We start from the raw sequence: 25,879 nt of genomic DNA, 5'->3' as shown, positions 1-25,879 counted from the left end.
GCATTTGTAGAATTCTATAGAAGGAGAGATATATGCAATCATGTTTGTATACTGTGGGCTTTTTGTTTTTGTTTCTGTTTTTCAACTCCTACTTTTTTTTGTGCTGGAGTTTATAAAAATTGCTTGCATTAACTGTATTGCTTTTCTATATTATTGATTGCAGAGGTTTTTTTCCATTATATTTTTAATGTGAAGAACTCTGGTATTTGGCTACTTCATTTACATACTGAAGAATTTGAGCTTTATAGTATTCAGTAATCTTTTATTTTCAGTGTAAATTCTGAAAAACATCAGATGCTGATGGTATGAGTCCAAGTTGCAGTTCTTCTCATTAATATACTATCTGTCCTCTGCTGCTTTGTTCTGAACTGCCTTGTTTAATTTCTTCACAGAAAGTGCCAAAGTGCAGACTTTGATCACATTATGGAGGAAGGCTATGAACTTGACCTCACTTACATCACAGAACGGATCATTGCTGTATCCTTTCCTGCTGACAGTTCTGAGGAAACTTACCTCCACAACCTACAAGATGTAACACGAATGCTCAAATCCAAACATGGGAATAATTACCTGGTATGTGTATCAGTTTTTTGTGCTGCATCTTCTTCTGTCTTGCAGGAAGACCACTTGTAGGGTCACGAGTACTGCTATAAACTATAAATCACTTACCTAAAATGTTGTTGGTCCACCTGTCATAGAATCATAGAAACCTTTAGAGTTTTGTAAGCCAGAACTGGATTTTTGGTAATGTTTTAAGCTATTAGGTAAGACAGATATTAAAAACACTGTCACTGCAATCCCTTGCAGTCACTGTTTGTATAGTAGGTAATCAAATACTGTAGAACAATTGCACTGACTTGTCCAAAGCATACTTTTAAAAGATCCATATGCTGCAGTGTGTGTGGAATGCTTTTTTTTTTTTAAGCAATCAGCTAAATCTGGGTACTTGGCTTAGGCATCTCATGGTCTCTGGTGATGGTGCTTGGGCTGTCTCTGCTTGTGTGTGTTGTCAAACTGTAACAGAGAAAATTAGGGTTACTGTATTTGTCCGGTATACAATGTTCTGTCTAGCTTTTTCTCATTAACTTGATTTTCTTCCTGCTATTTCTTTTTCTGTACAAAATTAGGCTGTGAGCAAATCTCAGAGGAGCTCTGCATGCAGAGTATTATTTTGGATGATGATCTGAACTTACTTTCATACACTGTTTTCTGCCTAATACATCTGTAACCTAAAATACGTTTATTATACTTGCTTGTTTTGAGAACATGCCGATTAGAATAGTTTTATGCTTTCACTTGATCAGGGCTTCAGCTAGCAGAAATTATATCAGTATTTGTAATTTCTTGTCTTGCTATACTCCTCCAGATTTATTTATCTGTTAATTGTTTCTGCTGTGGCTCATAGACAGAAAGAGGAAAGAGGAAGAGGAAGCTAGTTAGGCATGTGTACGTAGGAGCATACTGAGAAGTTTGTGAGCAGTGAACTATTTATGTTCTAGTTATTAAGAACCAGATGGTAAATACTGTAGACTAAATTAATAATCAGTTCTTCTGTAAAAGGAAAATGAGCTCCAAACCCACTTCTACTATTTGTAAGAAGAAAAAAATACATTGGCTACACCGCAGTTTTTATAGAATCACAGAATAGGAGGGGTTGGAAGGGACCTTTGGAGATGCATCAAGTCCAGCCCCTCTGCTGAAATAGATTCCCTGCAGTAGGTTGCACAGAAAGTTGTTCTGACAGGTCTTGAAATCTGCAAAAAATGAGACTTCTATCTCTCTGAGCAACCTGTCCAGTGTTCTGTCACTCTTGCAGCAAAGAAGTTTTTCCTCGTGTTTGCATGGAACTTTCTGTGTTCCAACTCTTGCCCCTTGCCTCTTGTTCTATTGCTGCATGCCATCAAGAAGATCTGCCTCCATCAATTTGACTTCCACACTTGAGATATCTGTAAACATTAATGACATCCTCTCTTACCCTTCTTCAGACTCAGGAGTATGAGATCTCTCAGCCTTTCTTCATACAGGAGAGATGCTCAAGGCCCCTAATCATCTCTGTGGCCATCCGTTGTACTCTTTCTAGAAGATCCCTCTCTTGTTTCAGTGCACATAGCCCAGAACTAGACACAGTATTCCAGATGTGTTCTCATCAGGTCAGAGCAGGGGGGTAGATCACCTTCATCAATTTGCTGGCCACACTCTTTTTTTTAATACACCTGGGATACAGTTGGAGTTCTTGGCCACTAGGGCACCCTGCTGGCTCATGGCCAACCTGTTACCCGCTAGGACTCTTAGGTCTTTTTCCTAAGAGCAGAGCTCCTTTCCAACAGGTCGGCCCCTAACCTATACTGATGCATGCACTTATTCCTCTCCAGATGGTAGGACCCTGTATTTGTCCTTGTTGAACATCACAAGGTTTCTCCCCACCCAACTCTTCAGCCTGTCCAGGTCTCGCTGAATGGCAGTACAGCCATCTGGTGTATCAGCCTCTTCTCCCAGCTTTGTATAATCAGCAAACTTGCTGAGGGTGGACTCTGTCCCTTCATCCAGGTCACTGATTGAAGATATTGAACAAGACCAGTCCCAGTACTGACCATTGAGGAGCACTGCTAATTACAGGTGTCCAGCTAGACTCTGCTCCATTGATCATGACCAGCTGAGCTCTATCAGTCAGCCCTTCCTAAACTTCATTACAAGGATGTTGTGGGAGACAACACTTGTCAAAAGCGTTGCTGAAGTCAGGTTATATAACATCCACTCTCTCCTCTCATCTATCCAGCTGGTGATGACATCACAGAAAGCTACCAAGTTGATTAAATATGATTTCTCCTTGACAGGGAGATGTAGTGAGCCTTCCCATGATGAGATGTAGGATGGTATATAGGTAGGCAGTAGCAGATAAAGCTGCTTTAAACCATTTTTGTGTCACCCAATAAGGGCAGATGTCACAGTCTAGTAATAAAGAAGGAATCACTTATGCCTTTCCAAGGATCAAGGCTTGCCAAATACTCCAAAGGAGGTGATTTCTGAGTGAGGGGATGCTTCCCTTGTGGATGCCAGCCCTTAAATGGGATTAGTGAAGAACAGACTCTGCGTCCACCCCTTCCAGTCACAGAGGTGAATTGCTTTCACCTGTGCTCCCAGGGCTGGTTTCACCCCCTCACCAGGTGCTCAGTCACTGATTCAGGCCATGACCTAATGGTTTCCATACACTCCGCCCATTCGTAACATGAACCAGTCAAGCTATCCTTACTATCTAATTAATGATCATAGTCACTGCGGAGATGTAGCGTGCCACAAAACTGATATTATTTCATGTGGCAGCACAGATACAGTTTTGCCCATCGTGTTGTAAAGAGTCCGTAGTTTTCAGTTATATGTCCTTCTGTCATCTTTTGCAAAAAGTGTGGGTTGGAAGGGACCTTTAAGATCATCTTGTTCCAACCCCCCTGCTATAGGCAGGCGTACCTCCCACCAGACCAGGTTGTTCGAAGTCCCATCCAGCCTGATGTTGATAATTCCAGGAAGGGGGCATCCACAACCTCTCAGGGCAACCTGTCCCAGTGTCTCACCACCCTCACAGTGAAGAATTTCTTATTATTATCTAGTCTACCCTTTTCCATTTTAGAACCATTTCCCCTTGTCCTTTTGCTACACATCCTTCTAAAAAGTCTGTCTATAGCATTCCTTTACCCCCTTCAGGTACTGGAATGCTGCTCTGAGGTCCACCCAGAGCCTTCCCTTCTGAAGGCTGAAGAGCCCCAGCTTTCTCAGCCTGTTCTTGTAGAGAGAGTGCTCCAGCCCTCTGGTCATCTTTGTGGCTCTGCTCTGAACCAGCTCCAACAGCTTCATGTCCTTCTTGTGTTGGGGACCCCAGAACTGGACACAATACTCCAGGTAGAGTCTCACAAGAGCAGAGGAGAGGGGCAAAATCACCTCCCTCAGCCTGTTGGTCACACTTCTCTTGATGCAACCCAGGATACAGTTGGTCTTCTGAGTGCACATTGCCAGCTTGTGCGGAATATGTCATCAGTTTACACTTCCAAATCCTTCTCAGGGCTGTTCTCAAGCCCTGAGGATACTGAAGAATGCATTAGCTAGATCTAGAATAGAATGGTAGGTTTCTGACACTCGATGTGTCCAGGAGAGTGGCGATACTGGGTACTGCCATTTGAATTGCTGGTGGGGTCTTGTGCAATTCTCAGTAGTAGACTGTCATTTGCCAGGTCCCATCTCGTTTCTGGACTGGCTGTATAGGGGAGTTATAGGGCCTATGTACTTGTCTTATGATTCCTACCTTATCCAATTCTTGTATTGTTCAAGTGATTTATTCCTGACCTCCTGGAGTCTATACTGTCTCATATTAGTGATCCTGTGTGGCTGGGGCACCCAAATGGGTGTGTGTGTTGGTAGCCCCATAGGATTGACTGTACTGTCCAGACAACAGTTCTCCTAATTTGGAACCTGAGCTTTCCGATACAAGTTTGGTGAGTCAGTCCCCACAATATATTTGTGCCCAAATTTATCTCCTTTATTGGTGAAGTAGATACTTTTACTCTTGAGGAGGCAGACATCCAACACCCAATTTTAATCCCTGCTTTGCATTTCAGGGATCATTTTTCCACCACATCCTCCTATAGTGGCTCATATACTGGAAGACTTTGACAAATCACCATAAACTATAGACAGCTCAGCTCCTGTGTCTACTAAAGCCAATATTCTTTGTACATTTTTTCAGAACTAGTATATTATCACCTTAATGTAGGGCCTCTGGTCTCCTTTGGAGACCCTACTTCTTGGGGAACCTTGGCCTCTCCTTCATGCCATGAACTGAGAAATCCCTGTGTCTTATTATTCTGGAGGCCCAGCTGTGGCTGCCCAGGTTCCCCTGACATGGCTGACAGTTCTTAAATGGTATTATGATGTCTTCCAGCTTCTGTGCCTGTGGAGTAATCCTGTCTGTAGTCCTGATACCTTCCAGTCTTGTGGGGGAAGGTGTAAACCATAGTTTCTCTTCTGATTGTCTCCACAGGTTTAGGAGGACGTGGTTGGGTTGTTTATCAATCTTATTAAGTTGTACCTTAAGCCCATATGAGATCATTCCACATTTGCCTGCAAGGAACTCTCACAGGCCCTGACTGCAGAATCCTCAGATGGAGGTTTGTCTTCAGACTTGTACTTCCTGAGGATGGTATTCCTTTTTCCATATTGCTCTAGTATTGTGCTTTGATCTTAGGCACTTGGTTTCTCTGACGTTGACCACTAATTGAGCGGCCTGTTGAATTGTGGCCTCAGAAACCACCAAAGGATTTAAGATCAGTAAGTGTCCCACAGTGATGGGGAGAAGCTTGCCATGGAATTAAGTCTCTCATCTCTGCAGTGAATTTGTCTCACTTGGGACTCTCAAAAGTGTCCTCATAGATGTCTTCCATGATAGCTAGCTCTTTGATATAATTATGGACCTCTTCCATAGAATTCCATATACCAGTATGTGTGAGTTATATCTGGTTTATTAGAACACATTAGTCAACAGGCTGCCACAATCCATTGAGTTAAGGAATTAATTTCCTCACTGTGTGTGACAGTGGCATATAACCTTCAACCAACCAGACATCTGCTGGAAAAGTGGCATGGCAAGCTGTAGGCAATCTGAAGACCAAGAAGAAAATGCACAGGGAGTGAAAACAGGGTCAGGTACTGTGGGAAGAGCATGAGGAATCTGCTAGGCTGTAGGGTTGGGGTCAGGAAAGCCAAGGCCTAGCTTGAGCTACACTCTGCAAGGGATGCCAAGAAGAACAAGAAAGGCTTCTTACAGGCATCTCTGCCAGAAAAGGACAGTCCAGGAGGGCATACCACCTCTCCTCCATCTCCCCCTCCGCCAGTGAGTGACACAGGCAAGCCAGTAACAACAGAGAAGGAGAAGGCTGACATACTTAATAACTCTTCTTTTTTGCCTTGGTCTTCTGTGGTAACTGCTTGTCACACAGCCCTCAGACGTGTGGCGTGGTAGGAGGGGACTGGGGTGGCAACGTCCCTCCTGCTGTAAGCAAAAACCACTTTGTGACCACCTGAGGAACCTGAAGACCCACAAGTCCATGGGTCCCTATGAGATGCGTCCCAGAGTCCTGAGGGAATTCGCTGATGTAGTCACCAAGCCACTCTCAATGACACTTGAAAAGTCATGGCAATCAGGTGAAGTCCCTGGTGACTGGAAGAAAGGCAACATCACACCATTTCTAAGAAGGGCAGAAAAGATGACCCTGGGAACTACCGACCTCTCAGTCTCACTTCTGTACCAGGAAAGACCATGGAACTTCCTGCAAGCTATGCTAAGCACGTGGAAGACTGGGAAGAGATATGGGAGAATGAGCATGGCTTTACCAAGGGCAAATCCTGCTTGACCAACCTGGTGGCCTTCTCTGATGGCATACCTGCATCAGTGAATGAGGGAAGAGCCACTGATGTCACCTGTCCGGACTTTAGTAAGGCCTATGCCCCAGTTCCTCACAACATCCTTCTCTCCAAACTGGAGTGATACAACCTGATGGGCAGGCTGCTCAGTGAATGAGGAACTGGATGCAGGGTTGAGCCCAGAGAGTGGCGGTCAATGGCCCAATGTCTGGGTGGAGATTAGTGATGAGTGGTGTCCCCAGGAAGCAGTGCTGAGACATACGCTCATTAATATCATTAATATCTTCATCAGTGACGCTGACAGCAGGGTTGAGTGCACCCTCAGCAAGTTTGCAGCAACCAGTACAAGCTGGAGGTTGAAAGGATTGGGTGCAGCCATGCCAAAAAGGACCTGGAGGTACTGGTGAATGGTAAGCTGGACGTGAGTCAATAATGTGTCCTGGAAGCTGTCAGCAGTGTCAACCATATACAGGGCTGCGTCAAAAGAAGCATAGCCAGCAGATTGAGGGAGGTGATCCTGCCCTCTACTCTGTGCTGATCTGGCCTCACCTGGAATTCTGTATCCAGACGTGGAGTCCTCAGTACGGGAGCTAAGCAGACATGGTGAAGCTCTTCTGGAGGAGGGCCACAAAAGTGATCCAAGGGATGGAACACCTCTCCTACGAGGACAGGCTGAGGAGAGCTGGGGCTTTTCAGCCTGGAGAAGATAAGGCTCCATAGTGTCCTGATAGCAGCCTGAGAGTATCTAATAGTGAGCTACAGGAAAGAAGGGGACAGCCAAGTGTCTCTGGCAAGGTCTGTTATGATAGAACAAAGGGAAATTGTATCAAGGAGGATAGATTTAGTTTAGATATAAGGAAAAAGTCTTTTACAGTGAGGGTGGTGAGGCACTGAAACAGGTGGTCCAGAGATTCAGTATGGGAGACTCTGAAGGTGAGGCTGGATCAGGCTCTGGGCAACCTGATCTAGCTGTGGATGTACCTGTTTGTTGCAGGAGAGTTGGACTAGATGACCTTTTAAGGTCCCTTTCAACTTTAAGGATTCTGTGATTTGTGGACGTTGATTTTGCCTAAATTACCTTTGACCAGCTCCTCCTCAACCAAGAGGAATTCATCCTTCCTCTGGAGTCTGGGATTTCTGAGGGCCAGTAAACACTGAAGTAAAAATGTAGAAGGATCTCCACCTTTTCACCTGTGCTGCAGTTTTTCTAGTTAGAGCTGTTCATGTTAATTTTAGTTCATGTCATGTTTTGCCCGTATGTGTCTTTGCCCTGCAGTGTACCCCTCATCAGCCTTCTGCTGATTTCAGTGCGTAAATTTGTTCCTGACTGATAAAACAGTTTTGCTTGCTTGCTCTGTCTGTCCATTATCCTTACTGAAATGGGTCCAGACTGGTGAATTTTTGCCTTGCTGGTACTTAGAGTTGTAACGACCATAGTACACCTTTCATATTACGTGCAAGACTGGGGGATGTTTCTTCTCCACTGTGTATAGGATGGAGCAGTTGATTTTGCTCTGCTCATTTCTTTTAATTACTTCATTTTTATTTATTAGATGATATTGACCTAAATTTTAGGACTTTTCATAGAATTAAAGATTAGTGTTTAAAATTCCTTCCTAAAATATTAGTAACTGTATCTTGAATAAACAAAAAGGGGCTAAAAAGAATGCAATTAATCTTCCACTTGCATCTATTTATTGCATATGCTTTTCTTGAAAACATTCCATAGCCATTTTTTTTGTTGTTTCTTTATGTGAAACATTGGTTCCATGCCTTCTTCTGACGTGCCACTATAGTATCTGAGTTTGGTCTCTGCTCTGTGCTTTGCAGGAACTTGGCTATGTCCCCATATTTCAATTTGGCATCTGATACAGTGATGACCAATACCAATTGTGATTTGTAAACTCATCTTAAACATACCAAGATACATGGATATAGAAAAGTTCTCACCGAATCACACCATTTTCTTTTCTGAAAATTTTAGGTAATTGATTTCTTACACCATTTAAATGCACATTTTAAGAGTCCTTGTATTTTAAAAATAAGACTCTCTTATACAATCATGTGGAAAGCATTTTTGGTTTAATTCCTGCTAAATTACACTGGGTATTTCTGGAAGAATAACTACAGCCTTAATTTCAAATGTTGATACATCTTCCTGAACCAAAATAACATGGCCATGCATACACAAATTTGGTTTACTCTTTACCTGTTTCAGCAGTAATCTGTTTAAAATGCAGACAGAGTACAGGAATAAAGACTCTGTTCCCTGTTGAATAAGGATGTTGTAAGATTTCTTTTTTTTCAGGGTTTGAGGTCAGTTAAAGTGATGTATACCTTTTATGATTAACACTGCATGATTCTTTAACATTATACAGCTTAAAATGCAAGCTGTTTTCTTGAATATCTGTTAATTTTTTTGTTGTTGTTGTTAATTTGTGTGTGCTTTTCTTTCTCTGAGTGAAATTCATGTTCACAAACTGTAATTTTCCCTAAAGATGGTGTAACATCTTCCCTTTTTCACTGTGTCCTTGAGCATCAGGCAGCAGCTTCTAGAGGCAAAGTGATTTAGTTTCTCCTCTTCAGTTCTTAGCTTCTTTGCTGAGACTGCTGATGAGAGTGCTGGTTAATTCAAGTTTGGTAGTACACTTTAGAAAAGGGTTCTTAAGTTGTCTGGTGGTAGCTAAGTTCATAGTAGACTTGTGTCTCATTTTTATTCTCACTCATGTTTGTGGTCTTTTTATCCCATTCTGGCAGTTTAATGAGACTTCTTAAATGCTTATGAATGTCATCATCTGTACTTAGATCTCTGTGATGTAAATTAGCCACATTATGAAAGAGAATCTTGCTCATTAGCAATGTTTCGCTTATTCAGTACTAGTATTTCTAGTTATTTGTTTTTGATTGGTACTGATTCAAGGTATTTTCTGATGATACATTCAGACATACTTCTGTATGCTGCTCTTATTTATTTGTTAGCATCTATATAAGCAGTCTGTATCCTTAGCTGTATCTTGTTAAGCACTAGGTGGAGTTTTCATTGACCAATATTTTGTGGACCATGCGCTCAGGTTGAAATATATAAGACATAACCACATTTTTTTTGCTTGGTGTCCAGGTCTCTCTCAGTATACCCTTGACTGAAATAAATCCACGTGAAATAAATAAAACAAAGAAAACTTTACTGTCTTTTTTGAAGTGTACATTTAGCTTCATCATATAATGTCATGTATGGGCTGTGTCAAGGGGGCAGAGAGGCCCATGAATCAACGCCCTGGGAAGTTGTGGGGAAGGAAAAGGGAAGGAGATGGGCCTTGATGAAGGGAAGTGACGGCAACGAGCTAAGGGGAAACACTTTCTAAATACAGTAGCAGAAAGTGAGAGAATGCAATATAATACAGTATGATTGGAAATGAAGCTAATAAATAAAATGGGAGAGTTTCTGAAACCAACATCTCTAATGTTGTAGGTGAAGCAGCTAGGGAGCAAAGAAGGGGGAAGTCTTTATCTTTCCCTGCAGATGGAAAACGGAAATGGAAAAAATGAAGTCTTCTGGGAGTTGCAGTTCATTCTTCTCTTCTGAGACCAAGAGATTGGAAATACTGACAATCCATGAAACTGCAGCATTAACTCTTTAACTCCCAGTACATTGCATGATATTATGCAAAATACTGATGATAGCCATGAAACCTTGACATTCGTTCTCTTTATTCCACGTCACTATGTCATGCTCAACATATACAAACAATAATAACATGCATTAAACACACACATGGAATTACTGACTACATTCCCCTAGCATGAAATTCCCTTGTGGTACACATTGAACATCCCCATTTTTCTACATTACCCACCAGGTAAATTCAGGTTCATGAAGAGGTTTGCCCTTGCCTAAAGCTGGGAAGACCCAAACTGCTTTTTCCCCAGCATGCTTTTTACATGTACTACAGGGACCTTATCTCCCTCTACAGTATTTAGGGAGCTGGATTGATGGATCCTCTGGTGTTGACCAACCAGGTGGTTTCTGCCAAATGCTTCTCCCAGTGCTTAGATGTTCTGCCACCCATTGCTTTCAACATAGTTTTTAACAACCCGTTGTATCGTTCGGGTTTAGCAGAAGCTGATGCATGGTAGGGAATATAAGAAGTCGGCTCAATGGCATGATCTTTGACCCAAGTATATACAAGAGGATTTTTAAAGTGAATCCCATTACCTTACTCAATTCTTTCTGGAGTGCCATGTTGCCACAGGACTTGTTTCTCAAGACCTAATACGGTGTTTTGGGTGGTGGCATGGGGTACTGCATATGTTTCAAGCCACCCAGTGGTTGCCTCCACCATGGTGAGCACATAACGCTTACCATCGTGAGTTTGTGGCATAGTCAAATCAACTTGCCATGCCTCCCCATGTTTGTACTTTTCCATTGCCCTTCCCCCCAGAGAAGTTTCATCCTCTTGGCTTGTTCAATTGTGGAGCATGCTTCACAGTGATGGATAACCTGTGCAATGGCATTCACAGTTAATTGCAACCCTTGGTCTGTAGCTGACTTATATGTTGCATCTCTTCCTTGGTAGCCTGAGGTTTCATGGACCCACTAAGCTAGAAATAATTTGTTCTTGTGTTGCCAGACCAAATCTATTTAAGCCACCTCAATTTTGGCAGCTCGATCTACCTGATGGTTATTTTGTTCTTCAGTAGCCCTACTCTTGGGCCCATGAGCATCTGCACCTTTACAACAATATTCTTTATTTGGGCAACAATGTCTTTCCACAGTTCAGCAGCCCAAGTAGGTTTATCCCTTTGTTGCCAGTTGTTTTGTTCCCACTGCTGTAACCACCCCCATAAGGCATTTGCTACCATCCATGAGTCAGTGTAAAGATAAAGGCCACCTCTCCCGCTCAGCAACATCTAAGGCCAGCTGGACAGCCTTTACCTCTGCAAATTGGCTTCTTTCCCTGCAGTGGCCTCTGCAACTTCTTGTGTAGGGCTCCACACAGCAGATTTCCATCTGTAGTGTTTCTCCACAATGCAACATGCTCCAGCAGTGAACAGGGCAAATGTCTTTTCACTTTCTGGTAGTTCACTGTATGGTGGGGCCTCTTTAGCACACGTTACCTCTTCTGCTGGTGATGTTCCAAACTTTTTACCTTCAGGCCAGTCCATGATGACCTCTAGGATCCCTGGATAGCTGAGGTTCCCCATCCACACTCCTTGTGTAATCAGTGCAACCCACTTTCTCCAACCAAGTGGCATCAGTAGCAAGATGTGTGGGGGAAACCTTTCCTTTAAACATCCAGTTCAGCACTGGCAGTTGAGGTGCCAGAACGAGCTGTGTTTCAATACTGTACTTTGGAAGCAACCTGAAGCCCCTCATACATGGCCAAGATGTCCTTTTCAGTTAGAGTGTAGCACTCTTCACACCCCCTGTACTTTTGACTCCAGAATCCCAGGGATCAGACTTTGTCTGTCTTGAGGCTCTTTACCAAATGGTCTCCAAGTGGGACCTTTCTCTCCAGCAGCATGTAGAGGATGTTCTTTACATCATGTTCCATCCATACAGGCCCCAGGTCCAAGGCACAGGCTGTCTCCTGCTTAATTTGCTCAAAAGCCTACAGCTGTTCAGGGCCCCGAGTAAATTTATTCTTCCATGTCATCTGATAAAGGAGGCTTACAGCGAGGCTGTAGTTTGGAACATGCATTCTCCAAAAGCCCACTACACCCAGAAAAGATTGTGGCTCTTTTTTATTAGTGAGCGGAGACACGGCAGTGATTTTGTTGATCACATCCATTTGGATGTGACGACGTCCATCTTGTCACTTTATCCCTAGGAAGTGAATTTCCTATGCGGGTCCTTTCACTTTGTTTTGCTTAATAGTGGGACCAACTCATAGAAGGATTTATTCTCTCTCCTTTTTTGAAAACTTCCTCTGCTGTGTTGTCCCACACAATAATGCCATCAATGTACTGCAGTTGCTTTGGAGCATCACTGTGTTCCAGCGCAGTTTGGACAAGTGGTTGGGCTGTATTTCCATCCCTGGGGATGTTATACTGTAGAATACCAAAGGAAACCATGAAACCGTGACAAAACTCAGTTTATTATGGACAGTACCTAAAATACATTTATTTACGTTAACTGACTCTAAATGTTAATTTAGTTCAGTAAAATAGTAAGCAAGCCTGAAGTCCTACAGCTGCCATTTCAATAGTAATCATCTGTTTCAAGTAGTGATTTACTACATAAATTCTGAAGTGTTAATTGTTGGTGTTTTCTCTTTTCCTTGTCAACAGGTACTAAACCTTTCTGAAAAGAGGTACGACCTTACCAAGCTTAACCCAAAGGTACTGATTCTTTTCCATATCACGCTTCTTTTTCTGTATTGTCAAATGTAATTTAAATGGCCTAATAAGTCTTAAAGCTTTTCAAGACTTGCTGCGGAGTAAGATAACTTTCAAGTGTTATACCTGTTTGGCCTGTGCCTTTCAAAGGTATTTTTTTTCTTAGACTTCACACACTGAAACCTGTTGTGGCTACTGAAAAAATTTATTGAGTGAAATAAAATTTACTCCAACTGTGCTTTTCTTGTGTACTCACAGGATATCAGAAGCTAATATGCTCTAGTATACTGTCTAATGGCTGAAGCTAGTGAACTCAATTCAAATGCAAACTTTACTTTCATATTGTCTTTTCATTGCTGCTTCTTTGTACAATAGAGACACAGGGGAAAGACCTGTTGATGTCAGTCTTCTGTTTTTCCTCATGCTTTTTCCTTCTAAGTGTTCTGTGTAGGTCACTCTGAAGGTGGTGTGTCCTATTTGTAGCACAATAGCACAATAACACTATTTGACAGAGCAGATTCTCAGTTACAGAACGCTACTTTTCAACACAGCCACCACCATAAAGTATGTATTTTTACCAGTCGTGGACAAGAGCCTGCATGCTGGACTTTGAAAGTCTGCATGACCATTTGGAATGTGGCTTGTCTTTCATGTCTCTGCTGAAGCACATCACCCACTGTCTCACTCTGCTAACATCCACTGTTTGGTCTCCACAAATGTTCTGCAAGCATCAGTGGCTGTCAATAGGTGCCATTTTTTCTGCACTGAGGAATTCAATTGCTTACTAGTTTGTCAAACTACCCCACTGCTACAACAATAAACTGTAATGGAATATTGTTGGGAAGGTTCAATCTCTGCTACCACATCTCTGATGTGTTAGACCAGCATAATAAAACAGAAGGCAGTACTTTTGGAGCAGCCCTTGTATTTGTTGTAAAAAATGAATTCAGGTTGCTCTTCAGCAGCTATTATAATGCATGAGTCAGACAGATGCATCCTCATAGCAGTAGATTTAATTTGGAGAAAATTATTTAAAAGGCTCTTATTATTGAACTTTTGAGTACTTAATTCATCATGAAGGATTTAAATTGTTCATGGTTAGTGTTTTTATTAGTGTCCAATATTGTCACTTAAAAATATGCATACAATACACTCCTGCCATCTGGCAATGGCTGAAGAGACAGAGGGGAATGGAAGCAGGTTTCTGCTGAGCACCAGCTGAATCCTCTCCCTGCCTTTTTCATCCACCTCATCCAGAGATGCCCCTTTGCAGTAGGTATGAGGCTGTGAAATTTGGTGGAGAGGCAAACAATGACGTGAATAAAGGATCATCAAGATTGGACAAGTCACGTAGAACTTTGCCCTATATCATGTCCACTTATCGCAAGAAAAAGAAAGGTGGTTGTCCTAGGTGACCCTCTTCTGAAGGGAGCAGGAAGCCTGATACACCAACTGGACCGATGCCGTAGAGAAGTCTACTGCGTCACTGGGGCTTGGGCCTGAATAAAAGACATTAGTAGAAAACTCAGTAGCCCTAAGATTATTTTCCATTATTGTTTTTTATTGTTGGTAATGATGAAATAGCAAAAAGTTCTAGAGCTATCAAAGAGACTTCAGGGCCTTAGCGTAATTACTTTCCTCTATCCTTTCAGTAGAAGGAAATAGTAATGAAAGGAACAGGCAGATCTCTGATCAGTTCATGGCTTCCGGACTGGACATTGGCAGAACTTCAGGTCTTTGGGTCATGGAATAGTCTGTGCAGCACCAGCTCTCCTGGCACCTGATGGGATGCACCTTTCTCAGAGCAAGGACTGTATGGGAGTTAGCGGGGCTTTTTGATAGAGCTTTGAAACAGATTTGAAGGGAGAGAGGGATAAAACCAGGCTCGCCAGTTATAAGCTATGGTATGGCACACCAGAATTTGAGGGTGAGATCGTCAGTCTGCTCCATGAGTTGTTAGGTACATTGAAACACTTCCAAAATGTTTCTACATCAGTGCATGCAAATGAGGAGCAAGCAGGAGAAGCTAGAAGTCTTGGCTCAGTCATAAGTGAAACCTGGTGGGAAGACTCCTGTGACTGATGTGTCAGTTTTGAGCACAGCATAAGAAAATACATAGAGCATCTGAAGGAGAGACTTTGAAGATGGTGAGGTATCTAGAGGCCAAGGCATATGAGGAGCAGATGAAGTCGTATGGTTTCTTCAGCTTAGGGAAGAGGAGGCTGAGTGGTAACTTCATGGCTGCCTACAGCTTTCTCACAAGGGGAATGGAGGAGCAGGCACTGATCACTTCTCTCTGATGACCAGTAACAGGACCTGAGGGAATGGCATAAAGTTGCATCAGTCTAAGTCCAGGTTAGATATTAGGAAAATATCCAGTGTCCAGGCCTGGAACAGGCTCTCGAGTGCAGAGGTCAAGGCACCAATCCTGACAGAGTTCAAGAAGCTTTGGATAATGCTCTCAGAAGTGTGGTTTGAATTTTGTGTGATCCTGTGTGGAGCCAGGAGTTGGACTCCATGCTCCTTGTGAGTCCCTTCCACCTGAGAATATTCTGTGATAGTATGTTGAAGAAGCAGTATTATATGGTGATTGAATTTGAATAGGAAAAATGAATGAATCAAACCTTTTGCATATAAAGAAAAGAAATTTTAAACAAAATAAAAATGATTTTAAAATATTTGACCAGGTCAGTGAACGTTCTGTGTCGTAATGTTGACCTTACAAGTATTTTGCTATTTAAAATTAGCTTGGTTTCTATTCGAAAATTCCTTAAGAAATAAAGATCTTCAGAAATGTTTTGATGTATCAGTGGTAGATGGGCTTTGGGAAGAGTGTTTCTTTTTACAAATGTACCATTTTTTTAAACAAAGTGAAAAACAACAGCAACAACAAAACACTAGCCCATTCTTCTCCTTAAAAGAACTGTTAACATACTTATTTATATCATATCCTTCAAGTGTAACATGTGAAGTAATTCTCTGCAGATTATGGATGTGGGGTGGCCTGATCTCCATGCACCACCTCTTGATAAGGTGTGCACCATCTGCAAGGCTATGGAATCATGGCTGAACAGTGATCCTCAGCGTGTGGTAGTGATCCATTGCAAAGTAAGTGAGTTTTGTGTCCTTGCTGACTATCAGTTTGAATTTATTTTTGAAAAGATTGTTCTTTATCCTTACTCATTGAAAAATAAAAATGAAGATTGCTGTTTTTAGTGTTGGAAACTGTTTGCCAGATCTTCAGTTGATTTAAGTAGGCTTAAATCTACTGCACTTGCATACTTTTTATCTCTGCTTTTTTTTTTAGTACTGTTCTTGCCTCTATTCTACTAGAGTATAGCATGCAATTATGTTAGTTTGCTTCTTCAAAGGACAGCACTTCTGTAAGTCTTGAGTTTTTCCAGCTCAGAGGAAAATTCTTCAGAAGCATTTTATATTCTATGACATTTTTGACATTTTGTTGCTGGGCAAGCAAAGGTGATGTATCATGGGCTTAACTTCAGTCAGTTGCATCCACACTGCAGATCATCATAGGTTAAGTATCCAAACTGCTTTTAGTATGCTAAAGTGGGTGTTCAGGGTACCTTTTTCTGGGCTACGTGTTTTCTCTTTAAATGTGGCTCACAGTGTTGAATATATAGCAGAGCTCTGTGTCTCATAGATCATCACTTCACTATCTGGTATGTCTGTAGGAAATCAGTGCAATGAGTACCTCGTACCTCCTGGACTGAGAGGTTCTAACTGTAATTGCACTGTCATACAGTGAAGCTTGCTATTGTGCAGTGCTGCTGCTTCTCCGGTCTTCAAAAAAGGCAAGAAGGAAGACCCAGGCAATTATAGGCCAGTCAGCCTCACCTCTGTCCCTGGAAAGGTGATGGAACAGCTTGTACTGGATGTCATCTCCAGACAACTGGAAGAAGAGGAGGTTATCAGGAGTAGTCAGCACGGGTTCACAAGGGGGAGGTCGTGCTTGACCAACCTGGTAGCCTTCTATGATGTTGTCTCTGGCTGCGTGGATAGGGGGAGAGCAGTGGATGTGGTCTACCTTGATTTCAGCAAGGCATTTGATACTGTCCCCCATGACGTCCTTATAACAAAGCTGAGGAAGTGTGGGATAGATGAGTGGACAGTGAGGTGGGTTGAGAACTGGCTGACTGGCAGAGCGCAGAGGGTCATCGTTGGTGGTGCAGAGTCCGGTTGGAGGCCTGTAACTAGCGGTGTTCCTCAGGGGTCTGTGCTGGGTCCGGTCTTGTTCAACATCTTCATCAATGACCTTGATGAGGGGATAATGGCCACCCTCAGCAAGTTTGCCGATGATACGAAGTTGGGAGGATTGGCTGACACGCCTGAAGGCTGTGTTGCCATTCAGCGAGACCTGGATAGGCTGGAGAGCTGGGCAGAAAAAAACCGGATGAGGTTTAACAAAAGCAAGTGTAGAGTCTTGCATCTGGGGAGGAATAATTCCATGCACCAGTACAGGTTGGGGGATGAGCTGCTGGAGGGGAGCTCTGCGGAAAGGGACCTGGGTGTCCTGGTGGATGACAGGTTGGCCATGAGCCAGCAGTGTGCCCTTGTGGCCAAACAGGCCAATGGCTTACTGGGGTGCATTAAAAAGAGTGTGGCCAGCAGGTCAAAGGAGGTGATCCTCCCCCTCTACTCTGCCCTGGTAAGACCTCATCTGGAGTACTGCGTCCAGTTCTGGGCTCCCCAGTACAAAAAAGACAGGGATCTCTTGGAAAGAGTCCAGCGGAGGGCCACGAAGATGGTGAAGGGCCTGGAGCATCTCCCCTATGAGGAAAGGCTGAGTGAACTGGGTCTGTTCAGCCTTGAGAAAAGGAGACTGAGAGGGGACCTGATCCAGGTCTATAAATATCTAAGGTGTGGGGGGCAGAGAGGTGAGGCCAGACTGTTTTCAGCAGTGTGTGGAGACAGGACAAGGGGAAACGGCCAGAAACTGCAGCATAGGAAGTTCTGCACCAATGTGCGCAAGAACTTCTTTACAGTGAGGTGACGGAGCACTGGAACAGGCTGCCCAGGGAGGTGGTGGAGTCTCCTTCTCTGGAGATGTTCAAGACCTGCCTGGATGCCTACCTGTGCTACCTGGTGTAGGGAACCTGCTTTGGCAGGGGGGTTGGACTCGATCTCAGGAGGTCCCTTCCAACCCCTACAATTCTGTGATTCTGTGATTCTCCTTGCTCACATAAGAAAAATGAAGAAAAGCCTTGATTAGAAACAAATTAGTTCTGAGCAACGAGTTCAGAACTGAGTTAGCAACTGTGCTGCTGAGGTAGGTAAATCTCTGTATTGTTGGCAGATGTGACATTAAACAAAATGAGGGTGATATGGGACCGAAACTTCGCAGTTTACATTGAGTTGTATAGTCTCTAGTCGTGTGTCACTTGCAGGTAGAATCGAGGCATTAGAGAGTTCTTAATAGCTGAAGGACCACAGCCCGGAGGATGGCCCATATACAGGACAAAAGAAAAGGGGCAAGGTATTATTAGGTATTTTATTTGCAAATTGGTATAGTTGATTCATGCCTCTTGGTGATGACTTAAAAGTTTTCGAACACAAAAATAGATGCAACTATCCTGTGTCAGCTGACAGTCTGAAAATCTTTTGAAATTAGCAAAATTTACCACTTGGTAAATTGCATTGAATTTAGATCATATAAAGTATTCAATAAAATCTTGAAACTTTTTTTTTTTTCCTCATAGAAAAATAAGCAACAGTTGGTAGTTTGCTATAGGTGCTCTGGGGTTAAACAGGTAAAAGCAACAAAACCTATCAGAAATCATATGCTTTTCTGTTGTGGTATAATCCAGCAGGTAGCTGAGCACCACAAGGTTGTTTGCTCACTTTCCCCTTCCCAGGAGGATGGCAGTGAGAATTGGAAAAAGCAAAATAGACCTCTTGGGTTGAAATAAAACTACTTACTAAGGCAAAGAAAAGGAAAAGGATAATGATTTTATATATAGAAATGACAAATACATATGTAAAAATGTATATAACAAGTGATGCACAAGCAATTGCTCACCACCTCCCGACCTAGGTAATGTGATTGAAGAAAATCATTACTGCTGGAGAGCTAGGCTTTACTCTGTGTTTTGTCATCCGTTTGTGCAAGCTTTCTGCTAATTCAGTAGGACTTGACACACATTGTAGAAACCCTGTTTAATGTTTTTCATGTAAATGTCAACCAGTTTGCAATAGAGAGGGAAGCTTTTCTGTCCGTCATTAACACCTTTAAACAAGACATGAAATGCATGAGCAAAGAGAGTTTGTGAATCTCCTGCTGTAAAGTTCTGTTCAATATGTGACAAGTAAAATAATGATCTGCAGTATAGATTAAATAAATAATATCTTTCCTGATGCAGGGAGGAAGAGGAAGGATTGGCGTAGTCATTTCATCGTATATGCATTTCACCAGTGTTTCTACAAGGTCAGTTATGAATAATGGAAAGAAAAAGATACATATTGTGCTTTTTTAACAAAAAGGAAAACGTAAGAAAAAGGTGTTGTGGAGTTGTTGTAGCAGTTCCCTGCTCAAGGTTTGTTGTCATGGCTTCTCAGCAATCTTGGGTTGTGTCTTAAAACATCTTGAAGGACCAGGTCTTCAGCTGGCTTTAACAAGTGCTTGATTGCTTGGTTTCCTTTTTTTTCCTTTAGAGTGATTGAATTATGAACTGACAGATGACAGTTTATGTCAATAAAGATTATACATGCTGTCAGTTGGATGAAGTATTTTTTTTTTGTTTTTGCTTCTTAATCAAATTGTTTTTCCTTAATGTTGTTTTTGCTTTATATATATGTCAATGTTGTATGTTTATATACTTAAACAAACACTGTATGTGATTATATACATATGTATACACTTACACAGAAACACAAACATATAAAATTTCCACTCTTAAGTGCCATGGTTCAGTCAGACTTTATTCTGGCTTCACACCAACCTGTCAGTAATGAATTTCAGCACTGCAATGGATGATCTGGTTCACTATAGGCTAATAGCAAATTTCTCATGGGTAAAAGCCCTTGAGCACAGTGTGTAAAAACTTTCAGAGCAGTATGTCACAAAATAATTGATGTATATTTTAGTAAACCTGATTGACAGGTAAAAGTAGGTTAAGAAATGAAGTGCATTATGTATTTGCCAGTATATACTGAAGAAATAAGAATGCCAGTTACTCTGAAATTAATGCCTCCTATTTACGTCCGTGGGAACTACAACAAATACAGAGAACACGACACTGTCTGATAGAGCACTTTCTCAGCTGCAGAGCACTATTTTTAACACAACTGCCACCATTGGTTACACATTTTCACAAGCAATAAAGAAGAACCTGCTTTCTTTTTTTCCCTTGGAACTCATTTCATTTGAATGAGACATGGAATTTCAAATTTTAGATGCTAGAGTCCAATCATTTTGAAGCATTTTTTTTAAAAACATCCTGATGCTAATTAACGCTGTCAGCTATATCTGTTATGAGGCACATGGTTTCAGTATAACAGAATGAGCATAGCATGTTACAGGAGAGGTGTGATTAACAGCATTCTTACTGATTTTTGGCTCCTCTGTTTGTGGTGTTTTGATTTTTTTTTCTGTAGCACTTGCATTCATCTACATTGATCCTGAAGACCCCCATCGGAGCCATTTCTGTTCTGGGCAGAGAATGGAAGAAAGTGTGTGTTCTTCTGACTATGTTTGTTTCTTAGGTGTACATTTGAAGAATTTGTAGTTATCTGTTGGAGAGCATTTATTCTTCAAAGATATGTATTTTTATTTAAAACATTCATGGCTTTGGTGGCTCAGGGCAGAAGAAACAAAAGTTGGATTAAATTGTTTGACTGCTTGAATGATCCTCCAGCCTGGCATATCTTGCACCTGATGGGCTGTATTGCAGTAAGAGCTAGGTAGTGCTTTTCATCTCCATAGCGCTGCTGCTGCTTTTCAAAAACAGGGAGTGTCTATTTCTCACATAACTCACCTACAGAACATTGCAGAAATGATGGCAAGTATCCTTTTCCTTACTTTTGATACATTTTATTGCATTGTTTCATGATGGAAATGTTCAAATAATTGAGTAAGGAAGAAGATCCTTGGACTCCAGAAGAAACCTGCCTTAAAGGTTGGAATATGAAGGTGTCAGTAAGAAACAAAAAATATGTGACCTGTAAATGCTAGGGTTTTTGGCTAGATAGTTTTTTATTTTCTTCTTCCTTCATTTTCTTTTTTCCCTTCCAACTACTTTGCTATATTTCAAGCAGTAACCTGATGAATTTCCAAGATCAGACCAAAATGGAATAACATGGTGTCTGTGCCTCTGTTTTGACAGTGCTGATCAGGCTCTAGACAGATTTGCTATGAAGAAATTCTTTGATGATAAAGTTTCAGCTTTAATGCAACCATCCCAGAAAAGGTATTTGGCTTATTTTTAATTCATACCAATAAGAAATGTCATTGTTATATTCTGCCCCCATACTTTAATCCCTTCTTTGCTGTATGAAGGCTATTTCCAAAAGATTCTCTAGCAACTTCTGAACTCTTAGTACTTTATCTTGTACTGATCTTCACTGATGAAATTGTACCCTCAATTCCAGCATATAGATTGAGGTAGATTAGATCTTCTGTACCACACAGCATGGTTTTTCAGTGTATTGTTTGTTAGCAAAAAGAGGGTACCACTGTTTGTTTCTTATTTGCTGCAAGATAAAATCTCTTTTTTATGCAGTATTAATGATGCCTATGGAGTACTTGCTAACTAACGTGCAATAAAGATATTTTATTACCACTTGCTTGTAGGATCTGTAGATTGTCCAACTGTTCCATGTCCATGCTATGAAGTTCTTGTCAAAACATTCACTATATATTCTGTCTATCTGGATGTCTTACCTGTTCAGTCCATCTGCACAAATAAGACTGTGTTAGGATTCAAATGAAGCAGTTTGGGAAGTGAATAGTTCTGAGGTTGGCTCTGTGCCTGCTTTTGGCATACAGTAACCGAGGCTTCATACCAAAAGAGACTGATATCCATTAGACAAGTAACTGTGATATAGCATGATCTTCTACAAACGTAAAAATTCCCCTGGATTTGATTGAATAATTACTGCTTAGGTTTGGTTTTAGTCAGCATGCAGACAGTAGTTTTTAGAAGTCGTGTAAAGGATAAGGCTTTGCTGGTAATTAAACTAGAAAAAAAAAACAGCAAACATACGACACTCAATTTTCTTCATCTCTAAGTAAGAAAAGCTTTTCCATTGCGTCATAAACTTACTTGGTATTTTAAAGAGTCCTTTTTCACTTGAAAAATAATAGCTATGCTGCAGTGTGCAATGCTGTGCAGTTTATGAGCAGTCCTGCACTATGCACGTTTCCAAATGAAAATAGCAGCAATGCAATGATTTTCACATTACTATAATAATTTTCCTCTGGTACTGACTGAGATGACTTCCTAGAATAAAGGTGTTATTTGCCCACATTAGTCTTTCTGTTAATATTTTTGACAGGGACCTTAAAACTTCTGCTTTAATGAGGAAGTGTGCTTCAGTGTAAATGGAGTGGGGTCCATTTCATGCTGTTGCAAGAGCCAATTCAGACTTTTAGTTGTGAATAAAAATGCATACCAAAATGATTGATTTCACTATTGCTTCTAGTTACTTCCATGTTTAAAGTAGTGATGCAAATAACTAAAATGAAGACTTTCGGCATTGCCAATTAAACAGCTATGTATTCAGTAATTTTGTAAATTAAAATGTATTTTCATGCTGTTTTGCAAAGATCACTCTTCTAGAGCCATAAGTAATGTCACAATGCTTTCAGTACCCATGGACTAGAAATATTAGCGCAAAGAATGTACTTCCCTGATACGGTTGTATTTCTGCTACTAGCTAATGAAGATAAACTTTGCATTTTTAGATATGTGCAGTTTCTAAGTGGCCTTCTATCTGGATCTGTGAAAATGAATACAGCTTCACTTTTCCTGCACTATGTTATCCTTCATGGCATCCCAAGCTTTGATGCTGGGGGAGGTAAATTATGTATATTTTCATATCTCTGTGTAGGTTTAAAGCCTTCTATTCATTCTGAAACTTTCAAAAATCATGCATGAAACTCAGAGTAACAGGAAATCGTAGAATGGCTTGGGTTGGAAGGGATGTTGAAGGTCATCCAGTTCCAACCCCCCTGCACTGGGCAGGTTGCCTACCGCTTAGATCAGGCTGCCCAGGGCCCCATCCAACCTGGCTGTGAGCACATCCGGGGTGGGAGCATCCACAACATCTTTGGGCAACCCGTTCCAATGCCTCCCCACCCTCTGGGTAGAAAAGTTTCCTCCTAATATCTAATCCAAGTCTCTTTTTGTTTAAAAAAATTCCCCCTTGTCCTGTCTCTACCAGGCCATGTAAGAAGTTGGTGAGTTGATATTCCTTGATATCAGTCTAATAATTCCCATTAAATGAACCAGAAGAGAAATACTGTATAAGGAAATGATTTTTTGTCCTCTATTAAATAAAGAAATGATGCCTGTTTTCTGAACAGTTGTGCTCCCAGTTCCTGTAGAAGAGCTGAGAACCTTGTTTTATGTTTTATGGTCAAGTTTCCTTCTTCTTTAGGACATAAATGTAATTATAATTTTCTTTCTTCTCACTAGAACCCTTAAAAAAAAACTTTCTTCCCAATTCGGAGTTAGTCTCAAGACCAGGAAGAAGCAACTTTTTCTTAAATTATAACTTACACTTTTTAAAGAAAAAGCCAGTTATGCTTTGAAAAATGTATTCACAGTTCACATTTTATCACTTTGCATGCCACTTTACTCAGTCTGGATAAACATGAAATTTCCAAGGTCTAAGATTCAGACAAAAAAAAAAAAACAGTTACAAAAATTGCCTTGTTTACTTCTTCACAGCTTGTCAGCCTTTTCTGAAGTTATACCAAGCTACCCAACCCGTGTATACATCTGGAATATAGTAAGTCTCAGTTATTTTCCTTTGTTTTTAAATATGTTTTAATTCTTACAATTACAGAATTCCATAATTCTGTGTTTTTGTGTGCCTTTTTTTTTTATCTCCTTCAAGTAGTGTAGAGTCAGAAAATCAAAACCGAATCTGCATTGCTATAGAGCCAGCCCAGCTTTTGAAAGGAGATGTTATGGTAAGTTAATCGTATTGAATGAAAGTGTAGTATTTTGTCATTGAGATTATTGCCTCCTTTCTGTTTTGGAAGTTTGTAATAAATAAATACACAAAATGATCTTGCAAAAACAAAGTCATGGAATCATAGGATGGGTTGGGTTGGAAGAAACCCTTAATCATCTTAGTTTCAACCCCCTTGTTGTAGACAGGGATACCTGATACCTCCCATTAGAACAGGCTGCTCTAAGCCCCATCCAGAGTGGCTTGGAATGCCTCCAAAGTGGGGAATCCACAACCTCTCTGGGCAACCTGTTCCAAGATCTCACCACTCTCACAGTAAGGAATTTCTGCCTGATATGTAGTCTAAATCTACTCTCTTCCAGTTTGCAGCCATTTCCCCTCATGCTATCTCTACATGCCCTTGTAAAAAGTCCCTCTCCTGCTTTCCTGTAGGCCTCCTTCAGATACTTGGAGGCCACTATAAGATCCCCCCAGAGCCTTCTCTTCTCCAAGCTGAAGAGCCCCGACTCTCTCATCCTGTCCCTACAGGGGAGGTGCTCCAGCAAGACTATTCATCCACTGAAGTTGAAATGGGAGGTTTTAAAACTATCACTCATGGTTTCCTTTTGCTAAACTAATATATTGGCTCTTAAACTAATGAACAAATTCCTATTGCTAAACAAACCAATCTATATAATGGTGGGGGAGTTTGGGGCTGTTTGGTCCCAGATAGTAGATTCAGTGCAGGTTGCACATGAGTCCATCTGTCTATCTCTGTTTCTGCCTTCTTGCTAGTACACAGCCTTTTGACTGTCTCCTGCAGCTCAGTCACTGTCGCAGGAGGTCCTTCACCTCAGTGGCACAACTTAGGTGAGTTTGCCACTCACCTCTACTCCAGGAGCAAGGTCCAAGCACCAGGGCTGACCAGGGCCTGCACAACTTCTTCTTCCTTTACTGCTCTGTCTGGGCAGAGGCATTGGTAATGTCCAGGGTAGGTGATGCATACGCCCCTTTTAGAGCTGCATTTTTAGCTTGGCATTGAGTGCTCACCATTCTGCCTCAAGGGTTAGCTGGAATGAGTGCTACTTGCTTCTGCAGCTGGCTGAACCTCAGTTCCCTGATGTATGATCTACTACCCCGGCTGCTGCAGCATGCTGTGGGTGACACCCACATTGTTTGCCTGCCCTGTGCTTGGTAGGCAGCGATACGGTGCTCTCCTTTCTGAGGCTTCTTTTAGGGGTGTGGGTGCAGTCTTTGCAATGCCTATGGTGTGTCAGCCTCATTTGTGAGAACTGCCCATAGCTATAGGGTTGCTCTGCTTTCTTGGTGTTTCCCTGGCAAAGGAAATCCCTGAAACTTCCTTATATCTTGAGATTGGTTGCTCTGGTACTGGCCAAGCTGGATCCAAAGCAGCTGATCTCGATGACTGATACACTACAAAGTAGGTGAAATACTAAAAAATAGGTTGAGAATTTAGTTAGCACCCTTGATTTTTACATGATTGAAAATTCCTATAAAGCTCAGGCTGGTATGTTTTAAGGAACGACAAGAATTTCTCTCAGCATTTCCATTTTATAGCATCAAGTACAGAAATGTTTGTAGTATCTATATTAAAGTTGTCTTGGGGAATATTTGTGACTCAGTGTTAGATTATCCTTGTCCTGCATGTTGGCAGGCAAGATCTGCAATCATAAAACTAGATGCTGTTTCCTGTGTGCAGAGCGTAACTATATTGAACTTCAGCACTGTCATTTTGTATCTCTTTGCTTTCTTTCTTGCTTGTGATTTGCAGTTACACATGAGGTAAGTAAAGAAATACAGTTGCTGTGCCTTTCAATTAAACTAAGAGGGCAGGGGATCAAGTAGAATGAATAAGGATGGGGTGAGACTATATTGTGAAGAATGAGTATTCCTGATATATATTGCTAGTAGGTTCCAGAACGACTTTTTATATGGTGTATTTTTTTTTAACCGAGAAATGTTAGACTTGAATGTTTCCTGT

The 25,879-nt window shown here is 41.5% G+C and overlaps 1 protein-coding gene across 6 annotated transcripts in view; it reads left to right on the top strand.

Moving 5' to 3' along the window:
- Positions 1-25,879, top strand: part of TNS3 (tensin 3) — a 223,624-nt gene that overhangs the window by 115,248 nt on the left and 82,497 nt on the right. For all 6 annotated transcript variants that reach the window (XM_042869077.1, XM_042869079.1, XM_042869080.1 and 3 more), the window contains exons 7-14: positions 393-573; positions 12,697-12,747; positions 15,730-15,852; positions 19,122-19,186; positions 21,084-21,167; positions 22,664-22,776; positions 23,652-23,712; positions 23,821-23,896. In XM_042869077.1, the coding sequence (XP_042725011.1) occupies positions 393-573; positions 12,697-12,747; positions 15,730-15,852; positions 19,122-19,186; positions 21,084-21,167; positions 22,664-22,776; positions 23,652-23,712; positions 23,821-23,896 (754 nt within the window). The remainder of the gene's footprint in view (positions 1-392; positions 574-12,696; positions 12,748-15,729; positions 15,853-19,121; positions 19,187-21,083; positions 21,168-22,663; positions 22,777-23,651; positions 23,713-23,820; positions 23,897-25,879) is intronic.

This window comes from Lagopus leucura, unplaced genomic scaffold (assembly GCF_019238085.1).
Source record: "Lagopus leucura isolate 7727_CA_CO unplaced genomic scaffold, USGS_WTPT01 Super-Scaffold_100002, whole genome shotgun sequence".
Taxonomy (NCBI): domain Eukaryota; kingdom Metazoa; phylum Chordata; class Aves; order Galliformes; family Phasianidae; genus Lagopus; species Lagopus leucura.
The sequence above is the reverse complement of the archived record's forward strand: the minus strand, read 5'-3'. Positions and strand labels throughout refer to the sequence as shown.